The sequence below is a fragment of the Macaca nemestrina genome, chromosome 9 (assembly GCF_043159975.1).
Source record: "Macaca nemestrina isolate mMacNem1 chromosome 9, mMacNem.hap1, whole genome shotgun sequence".
NCBI lineage: Eukaryota > Metazoa > Chordata > Mammalia > Primates > Cercopithecidae > Macaca > Macaca nemestrina.
In genome coordinates this window covers 131,943,141-131,970,754 of record NC_092133.1, presented here as the reverse complement: position 1 = coordinate 131,970,754, position 27,614 = coordinate 131,943,141, and the positions used below count along the sequence as shown (strand labels likewise).

At 42.9% G+C, this 27,614-nt stretch overlaps 1 protein-coding gene across 2 annotated transcripts in view; it reads right to left on the bottom strand.

Moving 5' to 3' along the window:
• Positions 1-1,580: 1,580 nt before the first annotated feature.
• The window catches only part of LOC105490609 (UPF2 regulator of nonsense mediated mRNA decay), a 128,888-nt gene continuing 102,854 nt past the window's right edge, over positions 1,581-27,614 (bottom strand). For both annotated transcript variants that reach the window (XM_011756403.3, XM_024795689.2), the window contains exons 19-22: positions 23,642-23,809; positions 11,568-11,709; positions 9,478-9,598; positions 1,581-2,864 (exon numbers count right to left, since the gene is read on the bottom strand). In XM_011756403.3, the coding sequence (XP_011754705.3) occupies positions 2,855-2,864; positions 9,478-9,598; positions 11,568-11,709; positions 23,642-23,809 (441 nt within the window). In that variant the 3' untranslated portion in view covers positions 1,581-2,854. The remainder of the gene's footprint in view (positions 2,865-9,477; positions 9,599-11,567; positions 11,710-23,641; positions 23,810-27,614) is intronic.

Below are 27,614 nucleotides of genomic sequence, written 5' to 3'. Positions count from 1 at the left end.
TATTAATATTTCTGCTCATTATAAAAACCCTGAAACCATCCATGACTGATTCTACTGTACTGAATGGCACTATCACACCTCTCAGCATGATTCCTTGACTATGAGGGCCTCTTCCAATCCAAATCTTCTATGTGCTCTAGGGTTAAGATTGGACTGAGCCTCTCGGGTTTTTGCTCTTTTGTGTTTTTCTGCCTGGCTTCTGTTTGGGTTTAAGTTTTCTCATCATGATCCTTTGCTTGGCTCTCTTAGCCACTGTGCACTTTCTGCACCCTCCGTCGGGCTGCTTCGTTTTGCACAGCTCAGGTCTGCAGTAGCTGTATGTAAACGCAGAGTGTCTAACGGCCTGTGAGGCTCCCACAGGGAAGTAAGGGGACTGACCTTGAGACAGATCCTGAGGCTGCCAGGATGCCTTTCCAGCTTATCAGTCCCCCCAAAAGAATCAAAGGCTCAAAGGAAGAAGTCTGACAGTCAGATATGTTAACACCTGCTTACCTCTGAAGATCACAAGGGGGAAAAAGGAGGCCCGAAAGACTGACAGTTATGAGAAACATAAACATTTGCAAAATTAAGGGGGCTTGTCCTTTTGAACTGAAGATGCAATGTTGTGAAGAATCTCATTTGGCCCACTTTCTGGTTCCCAAACATATTACACCTACTAGTGACTATATTCTTTCTAGATGAAAGGTGAATGAAGGTAAATCATCACCACACACCTGATTTTCATATTGTCTGCCTTGTGTATGATATGAAGTTTAAAGGGTGAATTTAGAACTATCCTGGCTCCCTGTAATAAATAATCTAGAAATAATATAAAAATGATAAACTTCTGTGGCCGGGCGCAGTGGCTCAAGCCTGTAATCCCAGCACTTTGGGAGGCCGAGACGGGTGGATCACGAGGTCAGGAGATCGAGACCATCCTGGCTGACACAGTGAAACCCCATCTCTACTAAAAAAAAAAAAAAAAAAAAAAAAAGATAAACTTGTAAACCCAACAAAAGGACAGTAACAGTACACAGGTCAGTGATGAAGATGGTGGTAAGGGTTGGATGATAAGCTTCCTGTATGTGAAATTTGGAAAGTTTTTTCTTTAATAAATCCTTGTTTTTTTCCAAATGATAACTCTCAGCTCAATTTTTGAAATTTTAGCAATGGTGATTACAGTAACTGTTTGGAGTGTGTAAATGAGTCTTAAAATTAATACCTGGCAAGAGATGACCAAGAGTGTTTCTTGCTGTTCCTTTGTGAGTTACCTGCTTTGCAGAGGCTCTGCCCACAGAAATCACAAACGCTGCCCCAGGCTGAACCATGCAGTACCATTTCCCATCTCCACCAGTATTCGGCCTCTTCTAAAAATGTGCATTCATTGGTCTGCGTAGGCTACTTTATTTTTCATTGGCCCCAAATACATTAACTCCAGCACCTAAGAAAAGTCATGCACAGATGGAATCCTTAAGGTGAACACAACACTGATCGTCTGAGAATGTATTTTTAAAGCACAAAGATGACGCTGGGAGATACCAATTTACCCGTTCAATAGGTTTCCAAAACCCAAACCAAATAAAACACCACCACACCAAATCTAAATTACAACACTTTATTGCAGCATCGGCAAAGGTCAGATTTCTGAAGCTGGTGAAGATTGGGCAGCATTTCCGTGTGAAATGTTACAACTTTACAAGTTTTGTTTCTTATTTAAATCTACATGCAGAAACTGAAACATGGTAAAAGAAAAAATGCAAAATAGCTAGAAAAAAAGATGTAATCAAGTTGTGGCGTACAGATGTGCTCTTCAACTAAATGTACTATGCCTACTGGAAAGCAAACGAAAGACAACTATCCTAAGAAATTAACAGATTGTCAGAAACAGACTAAGAACCCTCATTTCTACTGAGTGGGGGAGAACAAAACGAAACAGAACAAAAACAAAAGCAAAATAAAAGCTCTACTTGTTTCCATACTTTGTTTAGAGACAGAGGCTGTAAACCCATGAAGGTCAACAAAATATTCTCATCCACTTCTTGTTGTCCTTCGTTCGTTTTCTGTGACATGCTGACTGGCATGTTTTGTTTTCAATGATACTTACAATGGGCTCAACTAGATCCCTGTTCTTGGGCTGGTATCACTTTTCTAAGCCATCTGAATTAATGCTCTCTGTATACTAAAAGAGTCTTCACATTTTTCTTTTACCCTAATAGGCAATTTTATATCACTGACTCTGATGAATAAAACGGATTTTTCTCCCTCATCCCTTGTTCATCTTGAAACAAATCCCTAAACACAAGCCTTCCTGGTGGATTATCTGGTATTTGGATATCTTTCATCATTTTGTTGTCCTGCATGTAAGTTTTACTAGAAGATTTTCCTGCTTGCTCTATACTTTTCTACTGTAGTCCTGGAGCCCCCAAATGTATCTTCTTCCAACATGGGATGTTCAATTCAGAGACACTGAAACCCAAATCAAGTTTAAAGCTCAAGTTCATTTCCCCCACACCATTACCATCACAACCCGTTTCTTCTCTGGCTCAATCATCTCCTTCACGCTCTCCCTGGTGTAACTGCTCAGTAGTCAAGTGAACCATCTCATTTCTTGACTGCCATTCTCAAGAGAAGATTAACCCTCGCGAGATTTCCATTACAAAAGGCCTTTTCCGCCTTGTCTGGAAGCGTCGGCTTGTTCCGGTGTTGGCAGAGGCTGGTGTTTCTGCCTCCTGGCCCCAGCCTGTCCCAGGTTTAGATTCGCAACTCTCTAGACCGACCTGCTGAGATGTGTCCACTGCTCTCATTCAATTGCTGGAGGACTCCACTATCCACAACATCAGATACAGGACCTAATGAAATGACATGTGCTGCTGGATCAACGTCTCCTAAAGGAACAAACAGGGTCACATCAGAGAGCTTACTGCCGCAGGGCAAACTCCAGCAAGACTGTGTCTGCAACACTACCCACCACCACCAAGTAACTTCCCCAAGTTACAGCTGGCCCTGGCATCTGCGGGTTCCACATCCATGGATCAAAAATATAGGGGGAAAAAACCCCCAAACAATAAAAAATAACAGTACAACAATAAAAAAACATAAATATTAAAAACAATAAAGTATATCAACTATCTCCATAGCATCTACACTTTATTAGGTATTACAAGTAATCTAGAGATGATTTAAAGTACACGGGAGGATGTGCATACCTTATACATAAATGCTACATCATTTTTTACCAGGGACTTGAGTGTCTGTGCATTTTGGTGTCTGAGGGAGTCCAAGAAGAAACTCCCTGTGGATACCGAGGACAACTGTAGTGCTTTTTTGAGAGCATTCATGCTCTCTACTGAACTACGACTTAACCAGAGCCATTGGAGCAATGACTGGAGGGGTGGCTCCTGTTCTCTTCTACAACTAATTCCTAAGATGCTAAGAATTCACGGTTTGTGTCATGGTTCAGTTGTGCATCCCCAAAATTCACATGTTGACACTGAACTGCAGGACCTCAGAATGTGACCATATCCGGAAACAAAGTTGCTGTAGATGTAATTACTTAAGATAAAGCCATACTGGAGCAGGGTGGAGCCCTAATCCCCTATGACTGCATCTCTATAAAAAGGGGAAATTTGCACACAGACACACACAGGGGGAAAAGGCCACGTGAAGACGAAGGCGGAGACCAGGGTGCCTTATGACAAGGTTTGGAAGCCAAAGACTGCCGGCACCCCCAGCAGCCAGAAGGCAGGCCTGGAGCAGCCTTCCTCCAGGTCTCAGAAGGAACCAGCCCGCTGACTCCCTGACCTCAGGTTTCCTGCTGGCAGCCTCCAGAGCTATGAGACAACAGACTTCTGTCGTTTAAGCCACTAGGGCTGTAATACTTTGTTACGGCAGCCCAAGCAGATGAACAGTATGTTTTTCACAGAGCAAGCTATCTTAGCAAGAAACTTTCAAAGCGTTAAGAGGCAAATGTGGAAAAGTATATCCTCAGCTGGATAAGATCCGTAACTTTTCCAGAAATGAACTGATGGAAAAAACACAAGTATTCCCTGAGAGAATGAAAGAGAAGATTCAAGCATCTCTCCTGAAGTCAAGAAAAGGCAGCTATCTAACCTAGAATACTTTAAATAAATGCAGTAAATGACAGGAAAAAAATGTGCAAAATCCTTGCTAAGTAAGGTATAGTTACAGCATAAGGTGTCATTCGACTGGTTTACAGGCAAACAATCATCTGAGTGACTCAAAAATCTATCAGCTCAAAAAGTGTTTATTAATACAATATACACTTTGGATTAAATGCAATTCTACAAGGGACTCTATTTTATAACAAAACTATCACTAATTTAACCTTACATAAAGATATAAAAAAAAATGCTGATGAAAAAATGCAGACTCTACTTAAGATAGGTTTACAAGAGTTCAAGACCAGCCTGGGCAACATAGTGAGACCTCGACTCCACTAAAAATAAAAAAAAAATTAGTCATTTGTGGTGGTGTGTGCCTGACACTGAGAGGCTGAGGCAGCACTGCTTGAGCCCAGGAGGTCAAGGCTACAGTGAGCTGTGATCACACCACTGTACTCCAGCCTGGGTGACAGAGCAAGAAGACCCTGTCTCAAAAACCAAATAAAACAGACAAAAAAATTATTTTGAAAAAAATGGGTTTAAAAGATAGCATACTACCATGCCACTAAGTGTAGGCCACACACCAGCAGCTTTGACATCACTGGAGAGCTTGTTTAAAAGTAACCAGAGCTTGTGCTCACTTCAGCAGCACATATGTTAAAAATTGTAGCACTACAGAGAAGACTATCCTGGCTAACACGGTGAAACCCTGTCTACTGAAAATACAAAAAATTAGCCGGGCGTGGCAGCAGGCGCCTGTGGTCCCAGCTACTCGGGAGGCTGAGGCAGGAGAATGGCGTGAACTTGGGAGGCGGAGCTTGCAGTGAGCTCAGATCGCGCCACTGCACTCCAGCCTGGGTGACAGAGCGAGACTCCGTCTCAAAACAAACAAACAAACAAACAAAAAGACAAATTTTAAAAACAGCAAAGGACATTTGGTCCTCTAAAGGGTAAAATCTCATGTTTCCATGTTTGCCTGTTCATCTACCGTGTTTACTGCCCCTGTACTTTAGGAGCACTGACTATAAAAATTCCATTCATCATACTTTACAGAGTGCCATTCTTAAGAGGGATGGACGAGTTTTCTTTCTTAAGGTGCTATCTGAAGAAGAGATTTTAAAACAGTTGAATGGCTAGCTCAAGAGCTGGGACTCTTAAAAAAAGAAAAACAGCGGGAAGAGCTAGGGAGTAGAACTGGAGTGAGAATGTTTATTAAATGACTAAACACAGACTGCGAAAAGTTCCTTTGTCCATTCACCAAATATTTATTGAGCATCTACTAGGTGCCAGGCACCAAGAGCTACAAAGGAGACAGAATGGAAACAACATGAGACTTACTCCCTGCCCTCATGGCCTGTAATCTCATGGGGAATAGAGACAAGCTAAGTGGCACTTAAGGAGGACGAGGTCTGCAGAAATACCATAAGTCGTGGCAGCAGATCCACAGTGACCTATGTCAGACTTGAGAACACCAAGGCAGGACCTGAAGAAACAGGAGTTCTCCAGGGGAACAGCTGGAGGCTGTTCCACACAGAGGAGGCAGAAAGAACACAGAACTAAAGGTCGGCAAGGCTGGAGCAGGGGAAAGAACAGCAGGAGATGAAGCCAGTAATGTATGTTCACCTGCATCATGGGGCCTTGGGGACCAAGTTGAGGAGTTTAGACTTTTATCCTACAAGCCACAAGGAGCCATTGGAGGATTTTAAGCAGAAGGGCACACACAGATATCAAATTTGTATTTTAGAAAGAACACTGAGTCTGTAGGGAGAGAATGAGTAGGAAGAGGTTGAAGGGTTGAGAAGAGACGGAGAGGCTGATAAGGAGGCTAAGGCAGCACAGCAACCCAGGCAAGAGGCGATGGTGGCTTGACCCAGGGTCTTGGCTATGGGCAGAGAATAGAACAGGCAAGAGTGAGGGCAGAATTTGGGAGCAGAATGCAGAGGATTTGCTAATGAACTAGATCTGGGGATTGAGGGAGGAGGAGCTGTCAATAACACGACTTCCTCTTCTTTTGTGGACAAGGGGGCAGACGACACCTCCTCTCCCTGCACTGGAGACCCTGGGGGAGAGGGGCCTGGGGCAGGGGCACGGAGTCTTCCATCTCTGAGTCATAGGCGGGTGGAAAGTCAGAAATGAAAACGTGAGATCTGGGCTGGAGACCTGGACAGCAGCCAGGCCACTGGGAGGGATGACACTTCCTTAGAGAGTGCAGAAGAAGAAGAGGGTCCAGGCCCAGCCCAAGGAACACAGACATCTCTGGGCAGGGCAAGCGCAGAAAGGAGGCGGCGTCAGAAGCAGGAGCCGCAGTGGTCAGGGGAAGGGAAAACTCAGAAGCCAGCAGATTCACAGACGCCAAGGAAGGGTCTGTTGGGAGAACAAGGAAGGCCCACAACGCAAAGTGCTGCTGAGATGAGGCCAAGAGATGACAGGTGGGGATGCCAGTGAAGGCAGAAGCTGCCTAGACCTAGGGACTGGAAGGTGACAGGAGTCAATAACGAACCTTTCTTTTCTAGCATGGCCACTGGCGTGGGCAGTTCCTCCCACTGCCAGCTGTGAACTGGCAGCGGTAAGCCACCCAAGTGGGAGCAAGGAAGAAGGGGCAAGTGTAGCCAATTCTTCCAAGAGGAACTGGAGGGAGGAAGGGAAAATAGAAAGTGAAGGAACTCTGCAAAGCGACTAATACTGGTAGCCAGGTAATAAAGGCTTACCTCTGTTCACAAGCATGTCGATGACAGCACACATATGCTTACGTATCTCCTGCCTGGTCCTTAACACACTCTCACCCAAGGTTTTTGAAACACACAAATGAAGAGGGTGGAATTATCTTTCAAGTACTTGTACTTGGCTTCCCTACCAGACCATAACCTTGCAGGTAAAGACCCTGTCTTGTACTCCATCTACCACAGTGCAGTCCTGTGTCTTATACTCCATCTACCACAGTGCAGTCCTGTGTCTTGTACTCCATCTACCACAGTGCAGTCCTGGATGACTGTACACTGAGGGAGGGAGGCAAATCCTACTGGATGCCCTTCATGTCATCCAACTCCATAGTGAGTCTACACAAATTACTAAGACACTACACTTGCAATACATGAATTGTGCTATTCAGAGATGTTAGGTTGCAATATGAACAGGTAAAAGATGATGGAAAACATCAAGATATTATGTTGGTGCAAAAATAATGGCAGTGTTTGCCATTACTTTTATTGGCAAAAACCGCATTACTTTTTACCAACCGAAATACAAATATTCTAATAGTTTTGGTCTCTGATGATGAGACAGGAGGGAATTTATGTTATCAAGAACACTGTGGCATATATTTAAAGCTACTCTAAGAAAATGCAAAAGCAGGAAATGAACATTTTTCATTGCCTGTTAACCTAGCTAATTTCTACATTTTAGCAGTAATAAAACAGGCTTAATTAAAGGACTTTAATAAAATTTGGATAATTAAAAATAACCTAGTATCTTATTATGCCTAGTTAGACGGGTTTACACGTCATTTACAACTTGGATTTAAAAAAAAAAAAGTATACTTAACAGATGCTAAAGAACAGATCTCCAAACTGTCTTGACAAGCCAATTTTCTACATTACAATTTGATTAGAGTTATCTGAGCAAATAGTTCAAAGAAAAATGCCACCAGAACACACGAATATGTTCAGTGATGTTCAGTGAGTAACAGACACAGGCTTTGATGACTACATTTTCCCCCATGCTACCCTCCTGAATCGTGATCTAATTCTGCCATCCCCAGCACACTCTCCGTCTACACCTGCTCCCCTGCTCCCAACAACAAAGTGCCATCTTGGGCTGTTGTAGAGCCTCGGTGTTTACACTAATCCCCTAAGTGAGATCAGTAAGGGCAGCAGAAGCCACTGTCACTTTAACTTAACCACAAGACAATATTAACTGAGGTGGGTGGAGCACCTCAGGTCAGGAGTTCGAGACCAGCCTGGCCAACATGGTGAAACCTCATCCCTACTAAAAATTCAAAAATTATCTGGGCGTGGTGGCAGGCGCCTGTAATCCCAACTACTTGGTAGGCTGAGGCAGCAGAATCACTTGAACCCGGGAAGTGGAGGTTGCAGTGAGCCAGGATCTCACCACTGCACTCCAGCTTCAGTGACAGAGTGAGACTCAGTCTCAAAAAAAAAAAAAAAAACAAACAAAGAGAGAAAGAAAAGAACAAAGTTAGTTGATGATATGGGTCTTTAGATCATGTCCCATAGAAACTTTAAATTACCCTTAAAAAACATAAAAGAGGTCTTATTAGGGAACATCTTCACTTTCAAATTCTTTATAGAGTTTTAAATTATCTCACATTAAACAATTTAAGTGGAACTGGTAAGAATTCCATCAGGAGATTTTATAATTTAAAAAAACAGGCTGGGCGTGGTGGCTGACGCCTGTAACTCCAGCACTTTGGGAGGCCGAGGCAGGCGATCACCTGAGGTCAGGAGTTCGAGACCAGCCTGGCCAACATGGTGAAACCCTGTCTCTACTAAAAATACAAAAATTAGCCAGACGCAGTGGCGTGCCCTGTTGTCCCAGTTACTCAGGAGGTTGAGGCTGGAGAATCGCTTGAACCCAGGAGGCGGAGGTTGCAGTGAGCCCAGATCCCACCACTGCACTCCAGCCTGGGCGACAGAGCAAGACTCTGTCTCAAAAAAATAAATAAATAAATAAATAAGAGCTTAGGAACAAACTACCTGCATGGTTAAAAGTCCAGAAAATAGATTTTTAGTTTTTGGAAACATCGATATTAATTAACCCTGGCCTGAGAAATTCTAACGCAAAGCCTATGATGTCTTTTTCTTGCTCATCTATAACAACAACTTCCTATTAAAGCAAGAGAAGAAGAAAGAAGTCCACTCAGACAGGGCAAAAGCCAAGATCCAGCTGAAACCACTGTCTTTGTAAGAACAGCCACATGGGCAGATGGCTCGAGCTTAGGAGGTCAAGACCAGCCTGCACAACATGGCGAGAATCTGTCTGCATGAAAGACATAAAAATTAGCCAGTTGTGGTGGTGCATGCCTATAGTCCCAGCTACTTGGGAGGCTGAGGTGGGAGGATCACTTGAGCCCAGGAGGGTGAGGCTGTAGTGAGTTGTAATTGTGTCACTGTACTTCAGCCTGGGCAACAGAGCAAGACCTTGTCTCAAAAAATAATTAAAAACAAAAAAACAAAACAAAACAGAACAGCCATAACTAGAGTATAGATCAGGTTTTTTCCCCTCAAATATCTACACTTCAAAGACTTTTCTCTTTTGCTAATAATCAGGCCTTAGCCAAAATATAATCCAGAATTCTCTAATTTATTCTTAGGGACATCATGAAAAACAAACAGCTAAGGAAGAGTAATGACTGCTTTACCTCCCACCAGTCTTAAAGATTAGATCTGCATTAGGTGCTCCCTTCGGATGTTGGTAGCGAGGCCGCCTCTCACGATTGGTGTTTGCTGGAGCTGGGCGTTGTGCAAGAGACTGCAACATTTCTGTAATTAGGAGCAAAAAAGAAAATGCTGTTAACTCTTAGAAATGTACTCCTCCTCGGCCGGGCGCGGTGGCTCACGCCTGTAATCCCAGCACTTTGGGAGGCGGAGGCGGGCGGATCACGAGGTCAGGAGATTGAGACCATCCTGGCTAACACGGTGAAACCCCATCTCCACTAAAAATACAAAAAATCAGCCGGGTGTGGTGGTGCGCGCCTGTGGTCCCAGCTACTCGGAGGCTGAGGCAGGACAATGGCGTGAACCCGGGAGGCGGAGCTTGCAGTGAGCCGAGATTGCGCCCCTGCACTCCAGCCTGGGCGAGACTCCGTCTCAAAAAAAAAAAAAAAAAAAAAAAAAAAGAAATGTACTCCTCCTACAGAGTGAATGAAATGTTGGGGAGATTAAGTTTATTAGTCCTGTCAGGGAGCTGACTAAAGAAAAATAGCCATTATACAGACTAAAATGATTAAGAAGTTTTGAAAGAGCATTATCAAGAGATGAGACTCTTTTAATACCCAATGTTCCCTTTACTGTGAATTTGGCCACCACACAGCTATCTTATGAAGCAGTAAAAAAGCCTAAGAGGCAGTGCATTGCAATAGCTAAGAGCATTGTGTGTAGAGCGAGACTACTGGTTAATATCCCAGCTCTGTCACTTTCTAGCTGTGGGACTTTAGGTTCAATTTCCCTCAATGTAAAATGAAGATAACAACAACACTTATCTCAAAGAATTGTTATGAGGATTATACACTTTGAAAAAGTACATAAAACGGTGTCTGGCCAAAGAGTAAGCACTCAGTGTTAGCTATTATCATTAAGAATGTTGGAGCCGGGTGTGGCGGCTCACGTCTGTAACCCTACCACTTTGGGATGCAGAGGCGCGAGGAAGCTCGAGCCCAGGAGTTCAAAATGAGCTTGGGCAACATAGCGAGATCCCCTCTCTACAAAAAGTTAAAAATTAGCCAGGTATGGTGGCACATGTCTGTAATCTTAGCTACGTGGGGGGCTGAGGCAGAGGCAGGAGGATCACTCGAGCCCAGGAGTTTGAGGCTGCAGTGATTGCGCCACTGCACTCCATCCAGCCTGGGTGACAAAGGAAGGCTCTTAAAACAAACAAAAGCACTGTTGGGTATCAACTGGGAGAGAACATTCTACAAGTGAGATTAAAAGATTAGAAACCACAAATACTGATTTACACACACTCTCCTGTACAAACAGTGGTCTGTTCAGCACAGTGCTGTATAAACAACTGTTACGGCTGTAAAATCTGCATACCACAGAAACACCAAAATGCTATCTTATGAAGTCTCCATGGACTCGATATGTAAGGTTCCAATTAACCAAAAATTGTTGGGTGTGTATGCATAAAACGAGAATCCTAATTTGAGTATTTCCTCAAATCTGAAGGAATACAGGTTCCTCAAGACCAGGACGCCCAATAGACAAAAGGAGATAAATACAGTTGTGTGCTGTGTGACCATGTTCCAGTCAATGACAGACACCTATACAATGGTGGTCCCAACAATTCATAATGGCTACACGATACAGCCTCGGTGTGTAGTAGGCTACACCATCTAGGTTTGTCAAGTATACTCTATGATGTTAGCACAATGATGAAATTGCCTAATGCCACAGTTTTTAGCATGTATCCCTGTCATTAAGCAACACATACTATTTGTTAAATGAATCTGCACACAACTGGCTGGCAATGTGAAGCAATTAAAAATTGATTATCAGCTTGCTTGCAAACATAGCTAGCAGTTTATAATCTAATTTAATTAGAGCAAAATATGGTAAAAATTACACTATTGTTATTTTACAAATAAGTGAAAAAAATTAACACAGTGGGATACAAAATGAATTTCTCAGCATAAATATGGACAAAAATGACACGAAAAGGTGAGACAAAATAACAATTTTCATATTCAAAAGGCAACAAAAATTTCCACTTCTCTTATAGATGATTTTATACCTTGATAATCCTCTTGTTCTTGCCGTTCATTGATATCTAGTGTGAGCTTTTTCATTCTCATCCTTTCTTCTTGTTCTGCCTGTTGCTGGTTCCAATGATTTGCAGCAAGTTGAGAGGACATGGGTACATTAAGGATCTTAAACTGGGAGAAAATAACAAAGCAGTCACAAATAGTTTGAGAACATTGAGAGAAAGAAAAAACAGACTTCAAATAAAATGGCAAATAGAGGCTGGGCGTGGGGGCTCACGCCTGTAATCCCACCACATTGGGAGGCCTGGGCGGGTGGATCATGAGGTCAAGAGAATGAGACCATCCTGGCCAACATGGTGAAACCCTGTCTCTAACAAAAATACAAAAATTAGCCTGGCATGGTGGCATGTGCTTACAGTCCCAGTTACCCGGGAGGTTGAGGCGGGAGAATTGCTTGAAGCCGGGAGGCGGAGGTGAGCTACCACTGCACTCCAGCCTAGTGACAGAGTGAGACTCTGTCTCAAAAAAAAAAAAAAAAAAAAAAAGAAAAAACAGATACCAGTATTACTCTAATACAGTCAAAACCTATTAGGGCTGGATAAGGGAAAAGCCAAGTCCAACCTCCATAAAACAACAGATGGTCTGCTTTCTGCATCCTATGGAGAAGCACGCATCTAGCAACCGGGGACAACCTTTCAACCATTAACCTCGGAGTGTCTGGGTCACTGTCGGAAAGGTGTTTACACAGAACAGATCTAGTCCATCTTCAGCAATACTCGCCGTTCATACGTCTGAAGACACCTGTGATGAGGGGAGAGTGAAGCCACTAACCTAGTGAGATGAGTTCTCTGTTATGGAGGAAAGTGAGTCCTTATCTAGAAATGTGTTTGTTTTCAGCAGGATGTTCCTGGTTTAAGATTGCTCTTATTAAACAAACCAAGACAGGATCTATCAACTTATGGGCCATGGCTCCCAGGAAAATGTTAAGTAAGCTATGTCAGCATCTAAGCATAAGATGGAGATGTTTCATAACCTAAATTCCCCCTCTCCTGTCTGATAACCTGCATACCTCACTTAAGAGACCTCATCAGTGACTCCAAACCAAAGGCACACATGATGTGGAATGGAAGGATTTGGGGAGCTGTGCCCATGTCCCAGGCTTCTCTCAGCTTAACCTGTGTCTTCAGAATACTGGCATCCTTGAAATTATCATTAAAGCTGAACACTGTACAAGAGCTCTGATTCACTGGAGTCTGATTTGACAGTCTGATTCTATTATCTCCAACATCTTCTCTTGGTATTCTCTCTTAGGATGCACTCTAGTCAGTCAATGTTTTTCTTAAAATGTAACACCTAGAGACAAGCCTGGCCAGCATGGCAAAACCCTGTCTCTACTAAAAATACAAAAATTAGCCGGGCATGGTGGCAAGCGCTTATAATCCCAGCTACTCAGGAGGCTGAGGCAGGAGAATCGCTTGAACCCAGGAGGCGGAGGTTGCAGTGAGCCGGGATTGCGCCACTGCATTCCAGCCTGGGAGACAGAGCGAAAACTCCGACTCAAAAAAAAAAAGGAACACCCAGAATGCCAAACACACTAGGACAGATACACTAAGGTGCAACTAAGTGCAGGTGAGAGACTATCTACAAGCCCAACTACACTTCATATTTAAGACAGCAGATAAATATCTCACATATAAAAATGAAAAAAATATTAAGGTAGTCCACTTAACTACCAGCCCGGTAAACCCTACCCATGCCCCCAGTGACCTCAGCTTGAGAATCTGCTCTTAGTGATCTAGTATTGACTCCTTACAATTATCATCTCCTTTTTAAAAAGCTCAAAACATTTTTTATTTTTTTTTAAGACAGGGTCTTGCTTTGTCATCTGGGCTGGAGTGCCGTGGTGCAATCATGGCTCACTGCAGCCACCACCTCCTGTGCTCAAGCAATCCTCCACCTTGGCCTCTCAAGTAGCTGGGACTACAGGTGTGCACCACCATGCCTAGCTAATTTTCATTTTTTGGAGGACCTGGGTCTCACTATGTTGCCCTGGCTTCAAAACTTTTTTTTTTTAAAGCAACTTTATTGGGGTATACCTGACATACAATCAGTTGCACATATTTAAAACGTAATTTGATGAGTTCTGCTGTATGTGCTCACTTCAGAAAACCTCCCCACAATCAAGACAATGAGCACATCCGTCACCTTCAAACTTCGTAAGCAAGGAAACCATCCCCAGGCAACCACCAATCTGCTCTCTGTCACTACTGATTAGTCTGCATTTTATTTTAAGAAATGAGGTCTTGCAGACTAGAGTGCAGTGGTATGACCATAGCTCATTGCAGCATCAGAACTCCTGGGCTCAAGTGATCCTCCCACCTCAGCCTCCCAAGTAGCTATGATTACAGGCACACACCACCATGCCTGGCTAACTTTTTTTTTTTTTTGAGACAAGAGTCTTGCTGTGTTGCCCAGGCTGGAGTGCAGTGGCACAATTTCGGCTCATTGCAACCTCTGCCTCCCAGGCTCAAGTGATTCTCCTGCATTAGCCTCCCGAGTAGCTGGGATTACAGGTGCCCACCACCTGTTTTGTAGGCAGGCACAAAAGTTTTGTATTTTTAGTAGAGACAGGGTTTCACTCCGTTGGTTAGGCTGGTCTGGAACTCCTGACCTCGTGATCCATGCGCCTCGGCCTCCCAAAGTGCTGGGATTACAGACACCAGCCACCGTGCCCGGCATGCCTGGCTAATTCATTTTTAAAAATTTTTAGTAGAGGCAGAGTGGGAGGCTGGGGGGTGGGGAGAGTGGGTCTCGTTTTGTTGCCCAGGCTGGTTTCAATCCTCCCGCCTCGGCCTTCCAAAGTGCTGGGATTATAGGTGTGAGCCACCGTGCCCGGCCTGCATTTTCTTTTTCTTTTCATTTTAAAGAGACATATCTCGCTATGTTGTCTAGGCTGGCCTCGAAGTTCTAGTCTCAAGTGATCCTCCTGCCTTAGCCTCTTGAGTAGCTGGGACTATAGGTGAGTGCCACCATGCCTGGCTAGTCTGTATTTTCTAAACGTTTATATCTATCAGATTATACAACATGCAGTCTTTTTTTTTTTTTTTTTTTCCCCGAGATGGAGTTTCACTCTTGTCGCCCAGGTTGGAGTGCAATGGCGCAATCTTGGCCTACTGCAACCTCTGCCTCCCAGGATCAAGCGATTCTCCTGCCTCGGTCTCTTGAGTAGCTGGGATTATAGGCATGCACCACCACCACACCTGGCTAATTTTGTATTTTTAGTAGAGATGGGGTTTCTCCATGTTGGTCAGGCTGGTCTCGAACTCCCGACCTCAGGTGATCTGGTTGCCTCGGCCTCCCAAAATGTTGGGATTATTGGCGTGAGCCACAGCGCCCAGCCACAACATGCACTCTTTCATTGTCCAGCTTATTTTGCTTGCCATAAAGATTTCGAGAGACATACATGTTGTATGCATCAATACGTTGCTCCTTTTTATTGCAGAATTGTATTTCCTTGTATGAATATGCCACATATTCATTCACCTGTTAGGAATATTTTGGCTGTTTCTACTTTTGGGTTATTACACATGCAATTCTGCATTCATGTACAAATCTCTGGGTGGATGTTTGTCTTCATCTCTTAACTGAAAAATGCTAGGAATGAAATAGCTAGAAATATCTGGTGTGTTTTACTTTTTAAGAAACTGCCAGGCTGGGCGCGGTGGCTCAAGCCTGTAATCCCAGCACTTTGGGAGGCCGAGACGGGCGGAACACGAGGTCAGGAGATCCAGACCATCCTGGCTAATACGGTGAAACCCCGTCTCTACTAAAAATACACAAAACTAGCCGGGTGAGATGGTGGGCGCCTGTAGTCCCAGCTACTGGGGAGGCTGAGGCAGGAGAATGGCGTAAACCCGGGAGGCGGAGCTTGCAGTGAGCTGAGATCCGGCCACTGCACTCCAGCCTGGGCGACAGAGCAAGACTCCATCTCAAAAAAAAAAAAAAAAAAAGAAACTGCCAAAGTGGTTATACGTTATACCCTTTTTTTTTAAGACGGAGTTTTTTTTCATTCTTGTTGCTCAGGCTGGAGTGCAACGTGGCACAATCTTGGCTCAATGCAACCTCTGCCTCCTGGATTCAAGCGATTCTCCTGTCTCAGCCTCCCAAGTAGCTGGGATTAAAGGTGCGTGCCACCAGGCCCAGCTAATTTTTGTATTTTTAGTAGAGATGGGGTTTCACCATGTTGGCCAGGTTAGTCTTGAACTCCTGACCTTAGGTGACCCACCTGCCTCAGCCTCCCAAAGTGTTGGGATTACGGGCGTGAGCCACCGCGCTCAGCCCCATTTCATATTATGATAGAAGTGTATGAGAGTTCCAGTTCTTTCATATCCCAGGCAAAAAATTGATATGGTCAGTTTTTAATTTTAGCCATTCTAATGAGCATATACTGCTATTTTGTTTGGTTTTAATTTTCATTTTCCTAACAACTAAAACCATCTGTTTTAAAACTCAATCTAGAATTATGCTAAAAGTTGACATCAAGCTTATCAGACTATCTAGTTTTCCGCATGTATATTTTGCTTGCTTTTGAAAAAGGAAATATTGGCCCACTGTGAATCTTTCATTCCATTTGGTAAGATTTTTCTAAGTTAATGACAACTGCTTTATAATTATGTGTGATTTCAGTCCTAAAGGATACAATTTGTTTATGCCTAACTGGGACTCACTTAAAGTAGATAATCTCTCTCTTTTATTTATTACAACTTTTTTCTTTTTTGGGGGGAGGGGGAGGGGCAGAGTCTCGCTGTGTTACCCAGGCTGGAGTGCAGTGGTGCCATCTGGGTTCACTGCAGCCTTGACCTCCCGGGTTCAAGCAATCCTCCTGAATAGTTGGGATTACAGGTGCACGCCACCACACCCAACTAATTTTTGTATTTTTAGTAGAGACTGGTTTTCACCATGTTGCCCAGGCTGATCTCAAACTCCTGAGCTCAAATGATCCAGCTGCCTTGGCTTCCCAAAGTGTTTTACAGGCACAAGTCAACTGTGCCTGGTCAGATAATCTTTTTTTTTTTTTTTTTTTTGTGGGTTTGTGGGGTGTACATATTTATGGGGTACATGAGATATTCTGATACAGACAGACAATGTGTAATAAGATAATCCCTTTTGATATTATTTAATTTTATCCTTTTGGATAATAATCTTTCCTTTTGATATTATAAAAGGGACTGAGAACAGGTTTGTTTTGTCTGTTTCCCATATCTCTTTGCAAGCACTGGGACTACCCTTCTTTGTTCTTATGCTCTAAAGACAGCGTTTTAAAAAAGCACCTCCTGGGGCCCAGCACTTTGGGAGGCCGAGGTGGGTGGATGACCTGAGGTCAGGAGTTCGAGACCAGCCTGGCCAACATGGTGAAACCCCCGCCTCTACTAAAAATACAAAAATTAGCCAGGTGTGGTGGTGCATGCCTGTAATCCCAGCTACTTGGGAGGCTAAAGCAGGAGAATCACTTGAGCCTGGGAGGCGGAGATTGCAGTGAGCCCAGATTGCACCACTGCACTCCAGCCTGGGCAACTGAGTGATACTCTTGTCTCAAAAAAAAAAAAAAAAAAAAAAAAAAAAAAAAAAAAATTATGTATATATATATATATATAAACATCAATTAGGCTTTGAGAGTGACAGCTAAATTTTAAATCATTTTCTGTTCCAAGTACAAAATAAGATGCCTTGGATGAAGAGACATGGCAGACTGAATTTCTTAATGTAAATTATAGACTCTGGCATTACAATCCTCTTAATCAGTTAGCTGGCTTTCCTTTCAGTGGCTATACTAACTGGTCCTAAACAGTTATGAATTATGCAAATAGAGGGATTGGTATATTACTGTTTTACAAAATAGTCAAGCAAGGCAGCCCAGTAAAAAATGTAGATAGGTGGGGCACAGTGGCTCATGCCTATAATCCTGACACTTTGGGAGGCCGAGGTGGGTGGATGACCTGAGGTCAGGAGTTCGAGACCAGCCTGGCCAACATGGTGAAACTCCATCTCTACTAAAACTATAGTCCCAGCCACCCGGGAGGTTGAGGCAGGAGAATTGCTTGAACCCGGGAGGCGGAGGTTGCAGTGAGCCAAGGTTGTGCCACCCCACTCCAGCCTGGGCAAAAGAGCAAGACTCCGACTCAATTAAAAAAAAGTAGACAGATAATTTTTTAATCATCATGAAACTGGACGTTGCAACTCTAAGATATTTTTATCTAAACACTCAGAAATAAAACAGTTGGCCACCTCTCCCCCTTTTAGGTTCCTGACGATAAAATTTGATATTTCCTTCATAATCCACTAATAATAAGCCTAATGATGATGGCACTAATCACAATAATAAAATAGTACAAAACATTGTAAAGAAAAGTTCATAATGTGATCAAAGAAGGTTAAAAGATCTTCTAGGCCGGGCGCGGTGGCTCAAGCCTGTAATCCCAGCACTTTGGGAGGCCGAGGTGGGCGGATCACAAGGTCAGGAGATCGAGACCACAGTGAAACCCCGTCTCTACTAAAAATACAAAAAATCAGCCGGGCGCGATGGCGGGCGCCTGTAGTCCCAGCTGCTCAGGAGGCTGAGGCAGGAGAATGGCGTGAACCCAGGAGGCGGAGCTTGCAGTGAGCCGAGATCGCGCCACTGCACTCCAGCCTGGGCAACAGCGTGAGACTCCGTCTCAAAAAAAAAAAAAAAAAAAAAAAAAAAAAAGATCTTCTAATGGGAAACAATTATAAATAAAAGATGAACAAAAACACATTTTATGAACTCAGACAAATTTTACAAAAGGCAAAGTTCTCAAGTATTATGTACTTAAAAAGAACATAAAAGAGACAGTAATAAATACAGGGAAACAAAGAGACAAATTTACTGATGGCCACCTTTGCCTACTGCCTTTACTGCAGAGCTGCTAAGATACTGTTAACAGAGACACACTACTTTATAGCAAGTTAGATGATAAAAATATTGAAGTCACTCAAACTAAATTTCCTGAACATAATAGCAATGAAGGTGATTTAGCTTATATTTTGCTGCTACTCCATGACTGTAGCTAAAATTAAAAAACATAATCCCAAGTTACTATGACATATAACTATCCATTATTCTAGTAAAAATATAATAACAAATCATAACTCCTTATGTAAACATTAATTGCAAAAAAGGCTTGTCTGCCAGTATTAAACTATACTATGTTACACATTTGTTTGAAATAATAAAAAAGTTTTTTTTTTTTTTTTTTTGAGACGGAGTCTTGCTCTGTGGCCCAGGTTGGAGTGCAGTGGCGCGATCTCAGCTCACTGCAACCTCTGCCTCCTGGGTTCACGCCATTCTCCTGCCTCAGCCTCCCAAGTAGCTGGGACTATAGGCGCCCGCCACCTCGCCCGGCTAGTTTTTTTGTGTGTGTTTTTAGTAGAGACGGGGTTTCCCTGTGTTAGCCAGGATGGTCTCAATCTCCTGACCTCGTGATCCACCTGCCTCGGCCTCCTGAAGTGCTGGGATTACAGGCTTGAGCCACCGCGCCTGGTCAAAAAAGCTTTTTAAAGCATTTTATAACATTTATATTACATTAAAACTTGTTTTAATTTAAATTCATTATTCTAATTCATAAATATTTAAATCTAGAAAGAAAGAAATGGCTAAAAGCATTATCTTTTTCTTTCTCTGCAACTACTCACTTCATTGGTGCAATTTTTTTTTTCCCCTAATGACCACAACAGAAAGTTATTTCTGAGTACAAATTTGATGCACAAAGAGGTCTTTCACTTTAAAACCAAAGATTCCTATAAGGCAACACATTTCACATTTGTAGAAACACCGTTGCACCAGAAGGGCCAACACCCAAAAGCCAAATAAAGGAATAAAATCACAACAAAATATACTTTCTTTTTCAGACCACAACATACCAACGATGTTTCTTCAAATAATGTTCCAAAAACTGAACATTTTCCAAAATTCCAAATAAAGTTTAGAAGCATTGAAAATTTACTTAATAACCAGGTACTCTGAGTTCTCATTTCATGTCTGCTAATATTTTTAAAATTTAATAACAATATATCCTTAACAATTAAAAATTAAATGTTACATTTTAAGAAACAAGAACTTCAAATTCATTTACATAAAATTACATAAGCCACCCGGTTTATAATCTACCTACTTTCAACCAAAAATATTCCTTCTAAAAAATACATAATCTTATTTTGATTTATACAATTTAGAATTTCAGACTGCTGGGGTATACTTATTTTCCAAAGCCCACAAGCTTTTTTTAAGTAGGCTTTGATTATTTTCAATGCCTACATGTTCTATAAGGGCCAGATGGGGTGTAGAGTTGACAAAGGTGATAATGAATATTCATGTACTTCATGAAAGGGAGGAAGAAAAAAACTGATTATTTACTGTTGTGCAATCTGACCTTTAAAAAGAGATATTCCTAAACTCTCTTTTAGTTAACAAAAATCATGGCCCTAGTGTGCCAATGGAATAGCATTATCTAGCAGCTGTGCAGGAATAGAGACCAAGGTATATCTAGCTGAAGCTGCCATGTACTCCCCTCCACAATTCAACAGACAAGATATGTGCATGTGTGCATGCCTTCCAACTTTACAGCCTAATTACCTTTAGAAACTGTGTGCCAAGAAAAGCTGGTGATGGGGGAATGGAGGAGGAAGCTAAGAGTTTTTAAAGAGAAAGAGAATGAAGGAGATCTAAAACATGGTAACTGAAATAGAAAAGTCTAGTTCAGAGAACTAAATAGTCCCTAGAAAAGCAAAAATGCTGGGATTTGTGAATCCTGGTTTAACAGTGGTGAATTAGCATTTCCCGGTGCTCTGAGGACAGCAGTCTTAGCAAAGATCTCAGGGCAACACCACATTTAGGGCCTGATTTTTGAAAAAGCTCTCATTTTCCCCACAGATAGAGAATGGAGAGTAAAGGAATGGGGATGTGCCAGAGTCCAACCCTGGTCAAAGGAGGGGAGGGGTGTGGCTCTCCTGAAAGCACCAGGAGGCCTGGCTGGAGCCTGGGCTGGAGGCAAGGCCTGATGATGGCAGTGTCTGAGGAAGATTCAGCAATGCTGTGATCCTGTCAAAGTTAACTCTCAATACATGAGGCATGCCGTGAAGTCTTTGCCAGCCCCACACTCCACGATTCTTCTTCTTATTTTTTTCTTTGAGACGGAGTCTCGTTCTGTCGCCCAGGCTGGAGTGCAATGGTGCGATCTTGGCTCACTACAACTTCCACCTCCTGGATTCAAGTGATTCTCCTGCCTCAGCCTCCTGAGTAGCTGGGATTACAGGTGCCCACAACCACGTCTGGCTAATTTTTGTATTTTTAGTAGAGACAGGGCTTCACTATGTTGGTCAGGCTGGTCTTGAACTCCTGACCTTGTGATTCGCCCACCTTGGCATCCCAAAGTGCTGGGATTACAAGTGTGAGCCACCGCACCCGGCCACACTCCACAATTCTAATTGGTATATAGGTGGTATCGCTGCAGCAACAAGTAGTATACTGCTCAAGTATATCACTTGTATGCTGCACAAGTATACCTCACAATTTTGATCTCGGTGTACATGAGAAGTTGCCCAACAAATGCAGGGATATTTAGGCATCATATATTTGAGGTTGTGCTAGTGGGGAGGACATCTCAGATGCAACTTATTGCAGAGTCTTCCCTGATCATCCTACCTAAGAGGCAGCCTCCCTCTCCTGGCACCTCATCACCCCTGTCTCTTTCTATCCTCTTACCCTGCTTTATCCTCCTTGGTAGCTGTGGGGAAAAGAAAGATCAGACTGTTACTGTGTCTATATAGAAAGAAGTAGACATAAGAGACTCCATCTTGTTCTGTATTTGAGATGCTGTTAATCTTGACCCCGCTCCCAACCTTGTCCTTGCAAGAGACATGTGCTGTGGTGACTCAAGGTTTAAAGGATTTTGGGCTGTGCAGGGTGTGCTTTGTTCAAGAAGTGCCTGAAGGCAGTTTACTGTTTAAAAGTCATCACCATTCTCTTAATCTCAAGTACCCAGGGACACACTGCCAAAGGTTGCAGGGACCTCTGCCTAGGAAAGCTAGGTATTGTCCAAGGTTTCTCCCTGTGTGATAGTCTGAAATATGGCCTTGTGGGAAGAGAAAGACCTGATCATCCCCCAGCCTGACACCCGTGAAGGGTCTGTGCTGAGGAGGACTAGTACAAGAGGAAAGAAGGCCTCTTGGCAGTTCAGATAGAGAAAAGCATCTGTCTCCTGCTCGTCCCTGGGCATGGAACATCTCGGGGGTAAAACCCGATTGCATGTTCTGTTTACTGAGAGAGGAGAAAACCACCTCAGGGCGAAAGGTGGGACTTGCTAGTGCAATGCCGCTCTTTATGCACTAAAAAGGTTTATGGAGATGTTTACATATGCATATCAAGGCACAGCACTTTTCCTTAAACTTATTCATGTCACAGAGATCTTTATTCATATGTCTTACTGCTGACCTTCTCCCTACGATGATCCTCTTATCCTGCTACGTCCCTTTTTCTAAGATGGTAAAGATAATTATCAATAAATACTAAGGGAACTGAGACCAGTACCGGCGTGGATCCTCTGCATGCTGAGCGCCGGTCCCCTGGGCCCACTTTTCTTTCTCTATACTTTGTCTCTGTGTCTCATTTCTTTTCTCAAGTCTCTCGTTCCACCTAACGAGAAACGCCCACAGATGTGGAGGGGCAGGCCGCCCCTTCAGTAGCCATTCCCCCAACGTGACTTGGTGTATTTCTCATGCCTCCCAACACCAGAATGAAAGCTTGCAAGAGGAGGGACTCTGGCTAACTGCTGCTATGTTCTGCACACAGAAGTGCCTGGTGTGTAGCAGGTAAATAATAAATATTTGTTAAACGACTGTAGATGAATGTGGGAGTCAGGTATTGGACTTGTCTAAGATAACTGTGGCAGCTACCATATACAACAAAATGTAACATTCTATTAATTCTAAGAGGCACCATTATTTTATTTATCCCTAAAGCAGAAAGAAATGCTGTCAATTATCACAGGATTCCATGAACTCTAAGAAGCAACTTGATCTCAGAAATGTTAAAATGTAAAAAAAGTTTACAGAATTGATCTAAATACACCTAAAGGTATATCTGAGAGCTGGCCTATATTCTCTTCATACCATGTTTCACTATCTACAAATAGGTGCATTTGTCTCTCTCACTCTCTCAGTAGGAGGTAAGTTCCACGAGGGCAGGTACATTGGTCTGTGTATCACTGTAGCCTCAGGACCTGAATAGAATAGTACCTGGCACATAGTAGATGCTCAGTAAGTATACGACAAATCAACTATGAGTCCCTAGAGTAACAGCTTGGTAGAGGGGGAAAAGGTTTTGAGGGACAATCTTGTATGAAGGGGGAAAGAGCAAACAACAAAAATGGAGAGGGATATAGAGAAGGGTTGGTGTGATTTTCAAGTGACGGCAGCCAAGCCTCTTCCGGAGCTGCATCAGTCGCCATCCTCCTTTCCTTCCCTGCCCGGGGCTTGCTTGTGGACGTTTGTGCTAGATATCAAGGTAGTTACATATTCTAACAAATATATATCATTTAAAACACATAAGGGGCCAGGCGCAGTGGCTCACACCTGTAATCCAAGCACTTTGGGAGGCCGAGGTGGGCGGATCACCTGAGGTCAGGAGTTCGAGACCAGCCTGGCTAACATGGTGAAACCCCGTCTCTACTAAAAATACAAAAATTAGCCAGGCGTCATGGTGGATGCCTGTAATCCCACCTACTCCGGAGGCTGAGGCAGAAGAATCGTTTGAACCTGGGAGGTGGAGGCTGCAGTGAGCCAAGATTCTGCCACTGCACTCCAGCCTAGGTGACAAAGTGAGACTCTGTCTCAAACAAACAAGCAAATAAACAAAAGACAAACCATATAAGGGATGAAATTATTCTACCACTGAACACTGAACGCTTTAAAACTGTGCAACCCTTATCCCCTTGTAGGTCAAAGATAAGTTAAAACCAATAAAACAAAGTTGCTCCTTAAACGGGATAACTCACAATCAGCTATAATTACAGGCCGGGCAGTTTCTTACCTGCTGTTTATTGCCTTTTCTTGTTAACATGACAAACGGCATTGTGTCTGCAGACTCGGCCTCTCCTTCCCCACCTCCCAGTGGGGGCCCTTTCCTCAGCTGGCTTTTGAGATGCAAAGGAATGGCAACATCTAGTTGGTGCACTTTAACAGATTCACCACTTCGTTGCTAAAAGAAATTAAAAAGGACATAATAAACACTCCAAGATATATATGGATGTATGTCAATATAAATTGCAAACTCATTCAATGCTGTATTTCTTTCTTTTTTTTTTTTTTTTTTTTGAGACAGAGTCTCGCTCTGTCGCCCAAGCTGGAGTGCAGTGGCCGGATCTCAGCTCACTGCAAGCTCCGCCTCCCGGGTTCCCGCCATTCTCCTGCCTCAGCCTCCCGAGTAGCTGGGACCACAGGCGCCTGCCACCTCGCCCGGCTAGTTTTTTGTATTTTTTAATAGAGACGGGGTTTCACCGTGTTAGCCAGGATGGTCTTGATCTCCTGACCTCGTGATCCGCCCGTCTCGGCCTCCCAAAGTGCTGGGATTACAAGCTTGAGCCACCGCGCCCGGCCCAATGCTGTATTTCTTAAAACACAACAATCATAAGAACTGTAACAGTCAACAATCACAACTATCATAATACTCTTTCTGAACCGTGGATAAATCTAGGGAGTATTTCTCCCTCCACCTAACACCTCTGCCTACGACATGGAAGGAACTATGGGACTTGGCTGCTGTTGACTGCTCCAGCCTCTCCCAAGCACGCAGTGCTGCAGGTTCTACCAAATCTTCCCCGCCCCCCCTCCTTAAATACACCACACCCTTCTATTCATCTTCCTAGACCACATCTTCCTTCATAATCCCAGGCAGCATGGGCTCATCACTGCATCCCTTTCTCCAGGGCTCCCCAGCAGGGCATTACCCACAGCAGGCACTCAGGGAGTACTGAAGAATGAATGGAATCTATGACCATTCGGATTAATTCCTTGGTTGGCAAAATCAATTATTTTTAACATTTACAATGAACTTTCCAACCAATTAATTAAATGAACCTTCACTGAAGACTTGCCATATGTTACAGGCTTGGAGATAGTAATGTTAAAAATACTTAGCCACTACCCTCCAAGAGCTCAATAAGCTTGTTAAGACAGATGCAGAAACAATTATGATGATACATCATAGGTGTATAACACCTGTGGAGGAGATTAAGTGACTACCTGTACCTGGCTGGCAGTGGTTGTGTGCCTTTCACGAAAGGCTGAATAGAAATGGCACATTTGAGAATGTTAAAGACTTCATCGACTTCTTCCAAGCAAACGGTAAAAGAGCAGTTTGGGGGATGTGGAGGGAATCCAGGCAGGGGAAGAACAGGTGCAAAGCAAGGACATGAACCAGCATGGTGCACTTAGGGAACTGCAAACACAGGACTGATGAATGAGCAGCAAAGAGGGAAGAGCTGAATATTCCATGAAGCTAGGCAGGTCATGCTGAAAGGCCCTCAATGTCTTGGAAACTGCTCTACCACCATTTAAACAGTCTTCTGATACAGGCCCCATATATTCAAGAGACTTGCAAATCAAGTAAAATCCTGTTTTATTGTTTTTTAAGCTCCAGTTTATTATAATCTGCTTGAAGTCTTCCCAGGTTTATAAGATTTATAAAGACTTTTTTCTTAAAATTCAAAAGGATCACAATAGACAAATCTTGATTTTTCTCCCTGATTATAACATTAACATATTCTCTTCATAAAATATTTAAATACGAAAATGTATTGGTAAGTATGTCCATACTAACTCCTCCAGCTACTTCCCTCTGCCCCAACCCCAAGATGCAACAACTATTAACAATGGAGTATGTTCTCTCAGATTTTTTCTTGCATATACGAACAATATATACATATAAACACAAGCAACCACTATGCATACTGTTGTATACTCAACATACATATTTTTTCTTCTGTTTAATCCTATATCTTGGTTATCCTTTTCTTTGAATATATATAGAGCGAATTACGTCAATATGCCCTTATTATTTAATTGATTATTGACAGACAACCAAGACTTTTTTTTTTAATGCTCCTTCCCACACATGGAAGGACTTTCTTTCCTATCACAATGTGGTATCTTTGTATATTTAGCTTTATAAAGAGAACAAGTAGGGGTAAATTTTTAGATCAATTGGCAAGCCCATTCGACAGGTTTACTGAATTTCCCTCTAAAAAAGCTGGACTGACAGACATTTACAAATACGTTTACTCAAACAAAACCACACTGGGTATTATCACTTAGTAAATCTCAGTATCTGATGGTCTGATAAGTGAAAAGGCTCATCTGAATTTGCACACTATTTTATTACTCATGAGCTTTGGCATGATTTTGCCATTACCTTTCATACAATTAAAAAAAAAAAAAACTAGATCATTTATCATTTCTCATTGGTTTGCTATAGAAGTATTAGGCCTTTGTGTAGACTATAAACGTTTTCTTCCTGTCATTTCTTCAAGTTTCTCATAGCATCCTGTGCTAGAAGGCAACACAGTAAAATAGTTGAGAACAGATTCTCACACCTCTTAGCCATGTGGCCATAAGCAAGTTTTTTTTTTTTTTGGAGACAGTCTCACCCTGTCCCCCAGGCAGAGAGATTGCGCAGTGGAACAATCTTGGCTTACTGCAACCTCCACCTCCCGGGTTCAAGTGATTCTCCTGCCTCAGCCTCCCAAGCAGCTGGGACTACAGGCATCCGCCACCACGCCCAGCTAATTTTTTATACTTTTAGTGGAGACAGGGTTTCATCGTGTTAGTCATGATGGTCTCGATCTCCTGACCGCGTGATCCACCCATCTTAGCCTCCCAAAGTGCTGGGATTACAGGTGTGAGCCACCATGCCTGGCCAGCAAGCTTCTTGTCTTTCCAAGCCTCTGTTTCTTTAGCTAAAGCAAAAGAATACTAATAGTATCTGACAGCACTGTGCAAAGAATAGATGTAAAGCACTTGATGCAGGGCCCAACAGTCTTCAAAATTATGGGAGTGTTTGATAGATTTGCAATTAATTCTGGTGTGGAAATAAAACGGAAAGTCAACTTTATTTCTGTTTATTGTCTGTTTTCCCTTAACTGATTTGCAATGTTATCTTCATCATATTATTAAACGGTCATGTTTTGGGTCGATTTTGTATTCTCCTCCGTTTCATTAATCTGTTCCTGTATCAAACTATTATTGTCAGTTTAAAACGTTTTATCTTTTTTTTTTTTTTTGAGATGAAGTCTCGCTCTTGTCCCCAATGGTGCGATCCCGGCTCACTGCAACCTCTGCCTCCCAGGTTCAAGTGATTCTCCTCCTCAGCCTCCCGAGCAGCTGGGATTACAGGTGCCCACCACCGAGCCCAGCTAATTTTTTTTTGTATTTTTAGTAGAGACAGGGTTTTACCATGTTGGTCAGGCTGGTCTTGAACTCCTGACCTCATCTGATCCGCCCGCCTCGGCCTCTCAAAGTGCTGAGATTACAGGTGTGAGCCACCGCACCCGGCCATATTTTCATATCTTGTAGAGCATTTCACTCATTTCCCAAAAATCTGTTAGCATTCTCTATTTCGCTTATTCTTACAGATGTTTTAAGAAATAATTTTAAATTTATTCTGCATTGATCTCCCTGCTCTTCTCTTTCCCCTGCAAAACCAAAACATCTTCCTGGTGTGATATAATTAGGATTCCACTAAGTTTAAGGGCTTGATTTATGGAAAACTAGTATCTCTAGGATACTGCATCTTCCTGTGACAATTTTATCAAAACAAAGAGATACTGTACAGTTGTTCAGTATTTTGATATTGCTTAAAAACTAGGGCCTAGTATAGGATTAAGTTTTTCTCCAGCACAAAAAGCATATCTCCTGCAAAAATGTGAATCCAAACTTCCCTCCTTGATTATATCTTCCCATCCTTCCAGCTTGCTTCTTCAAGAACTGTCAATAAGCAAAAATTATTG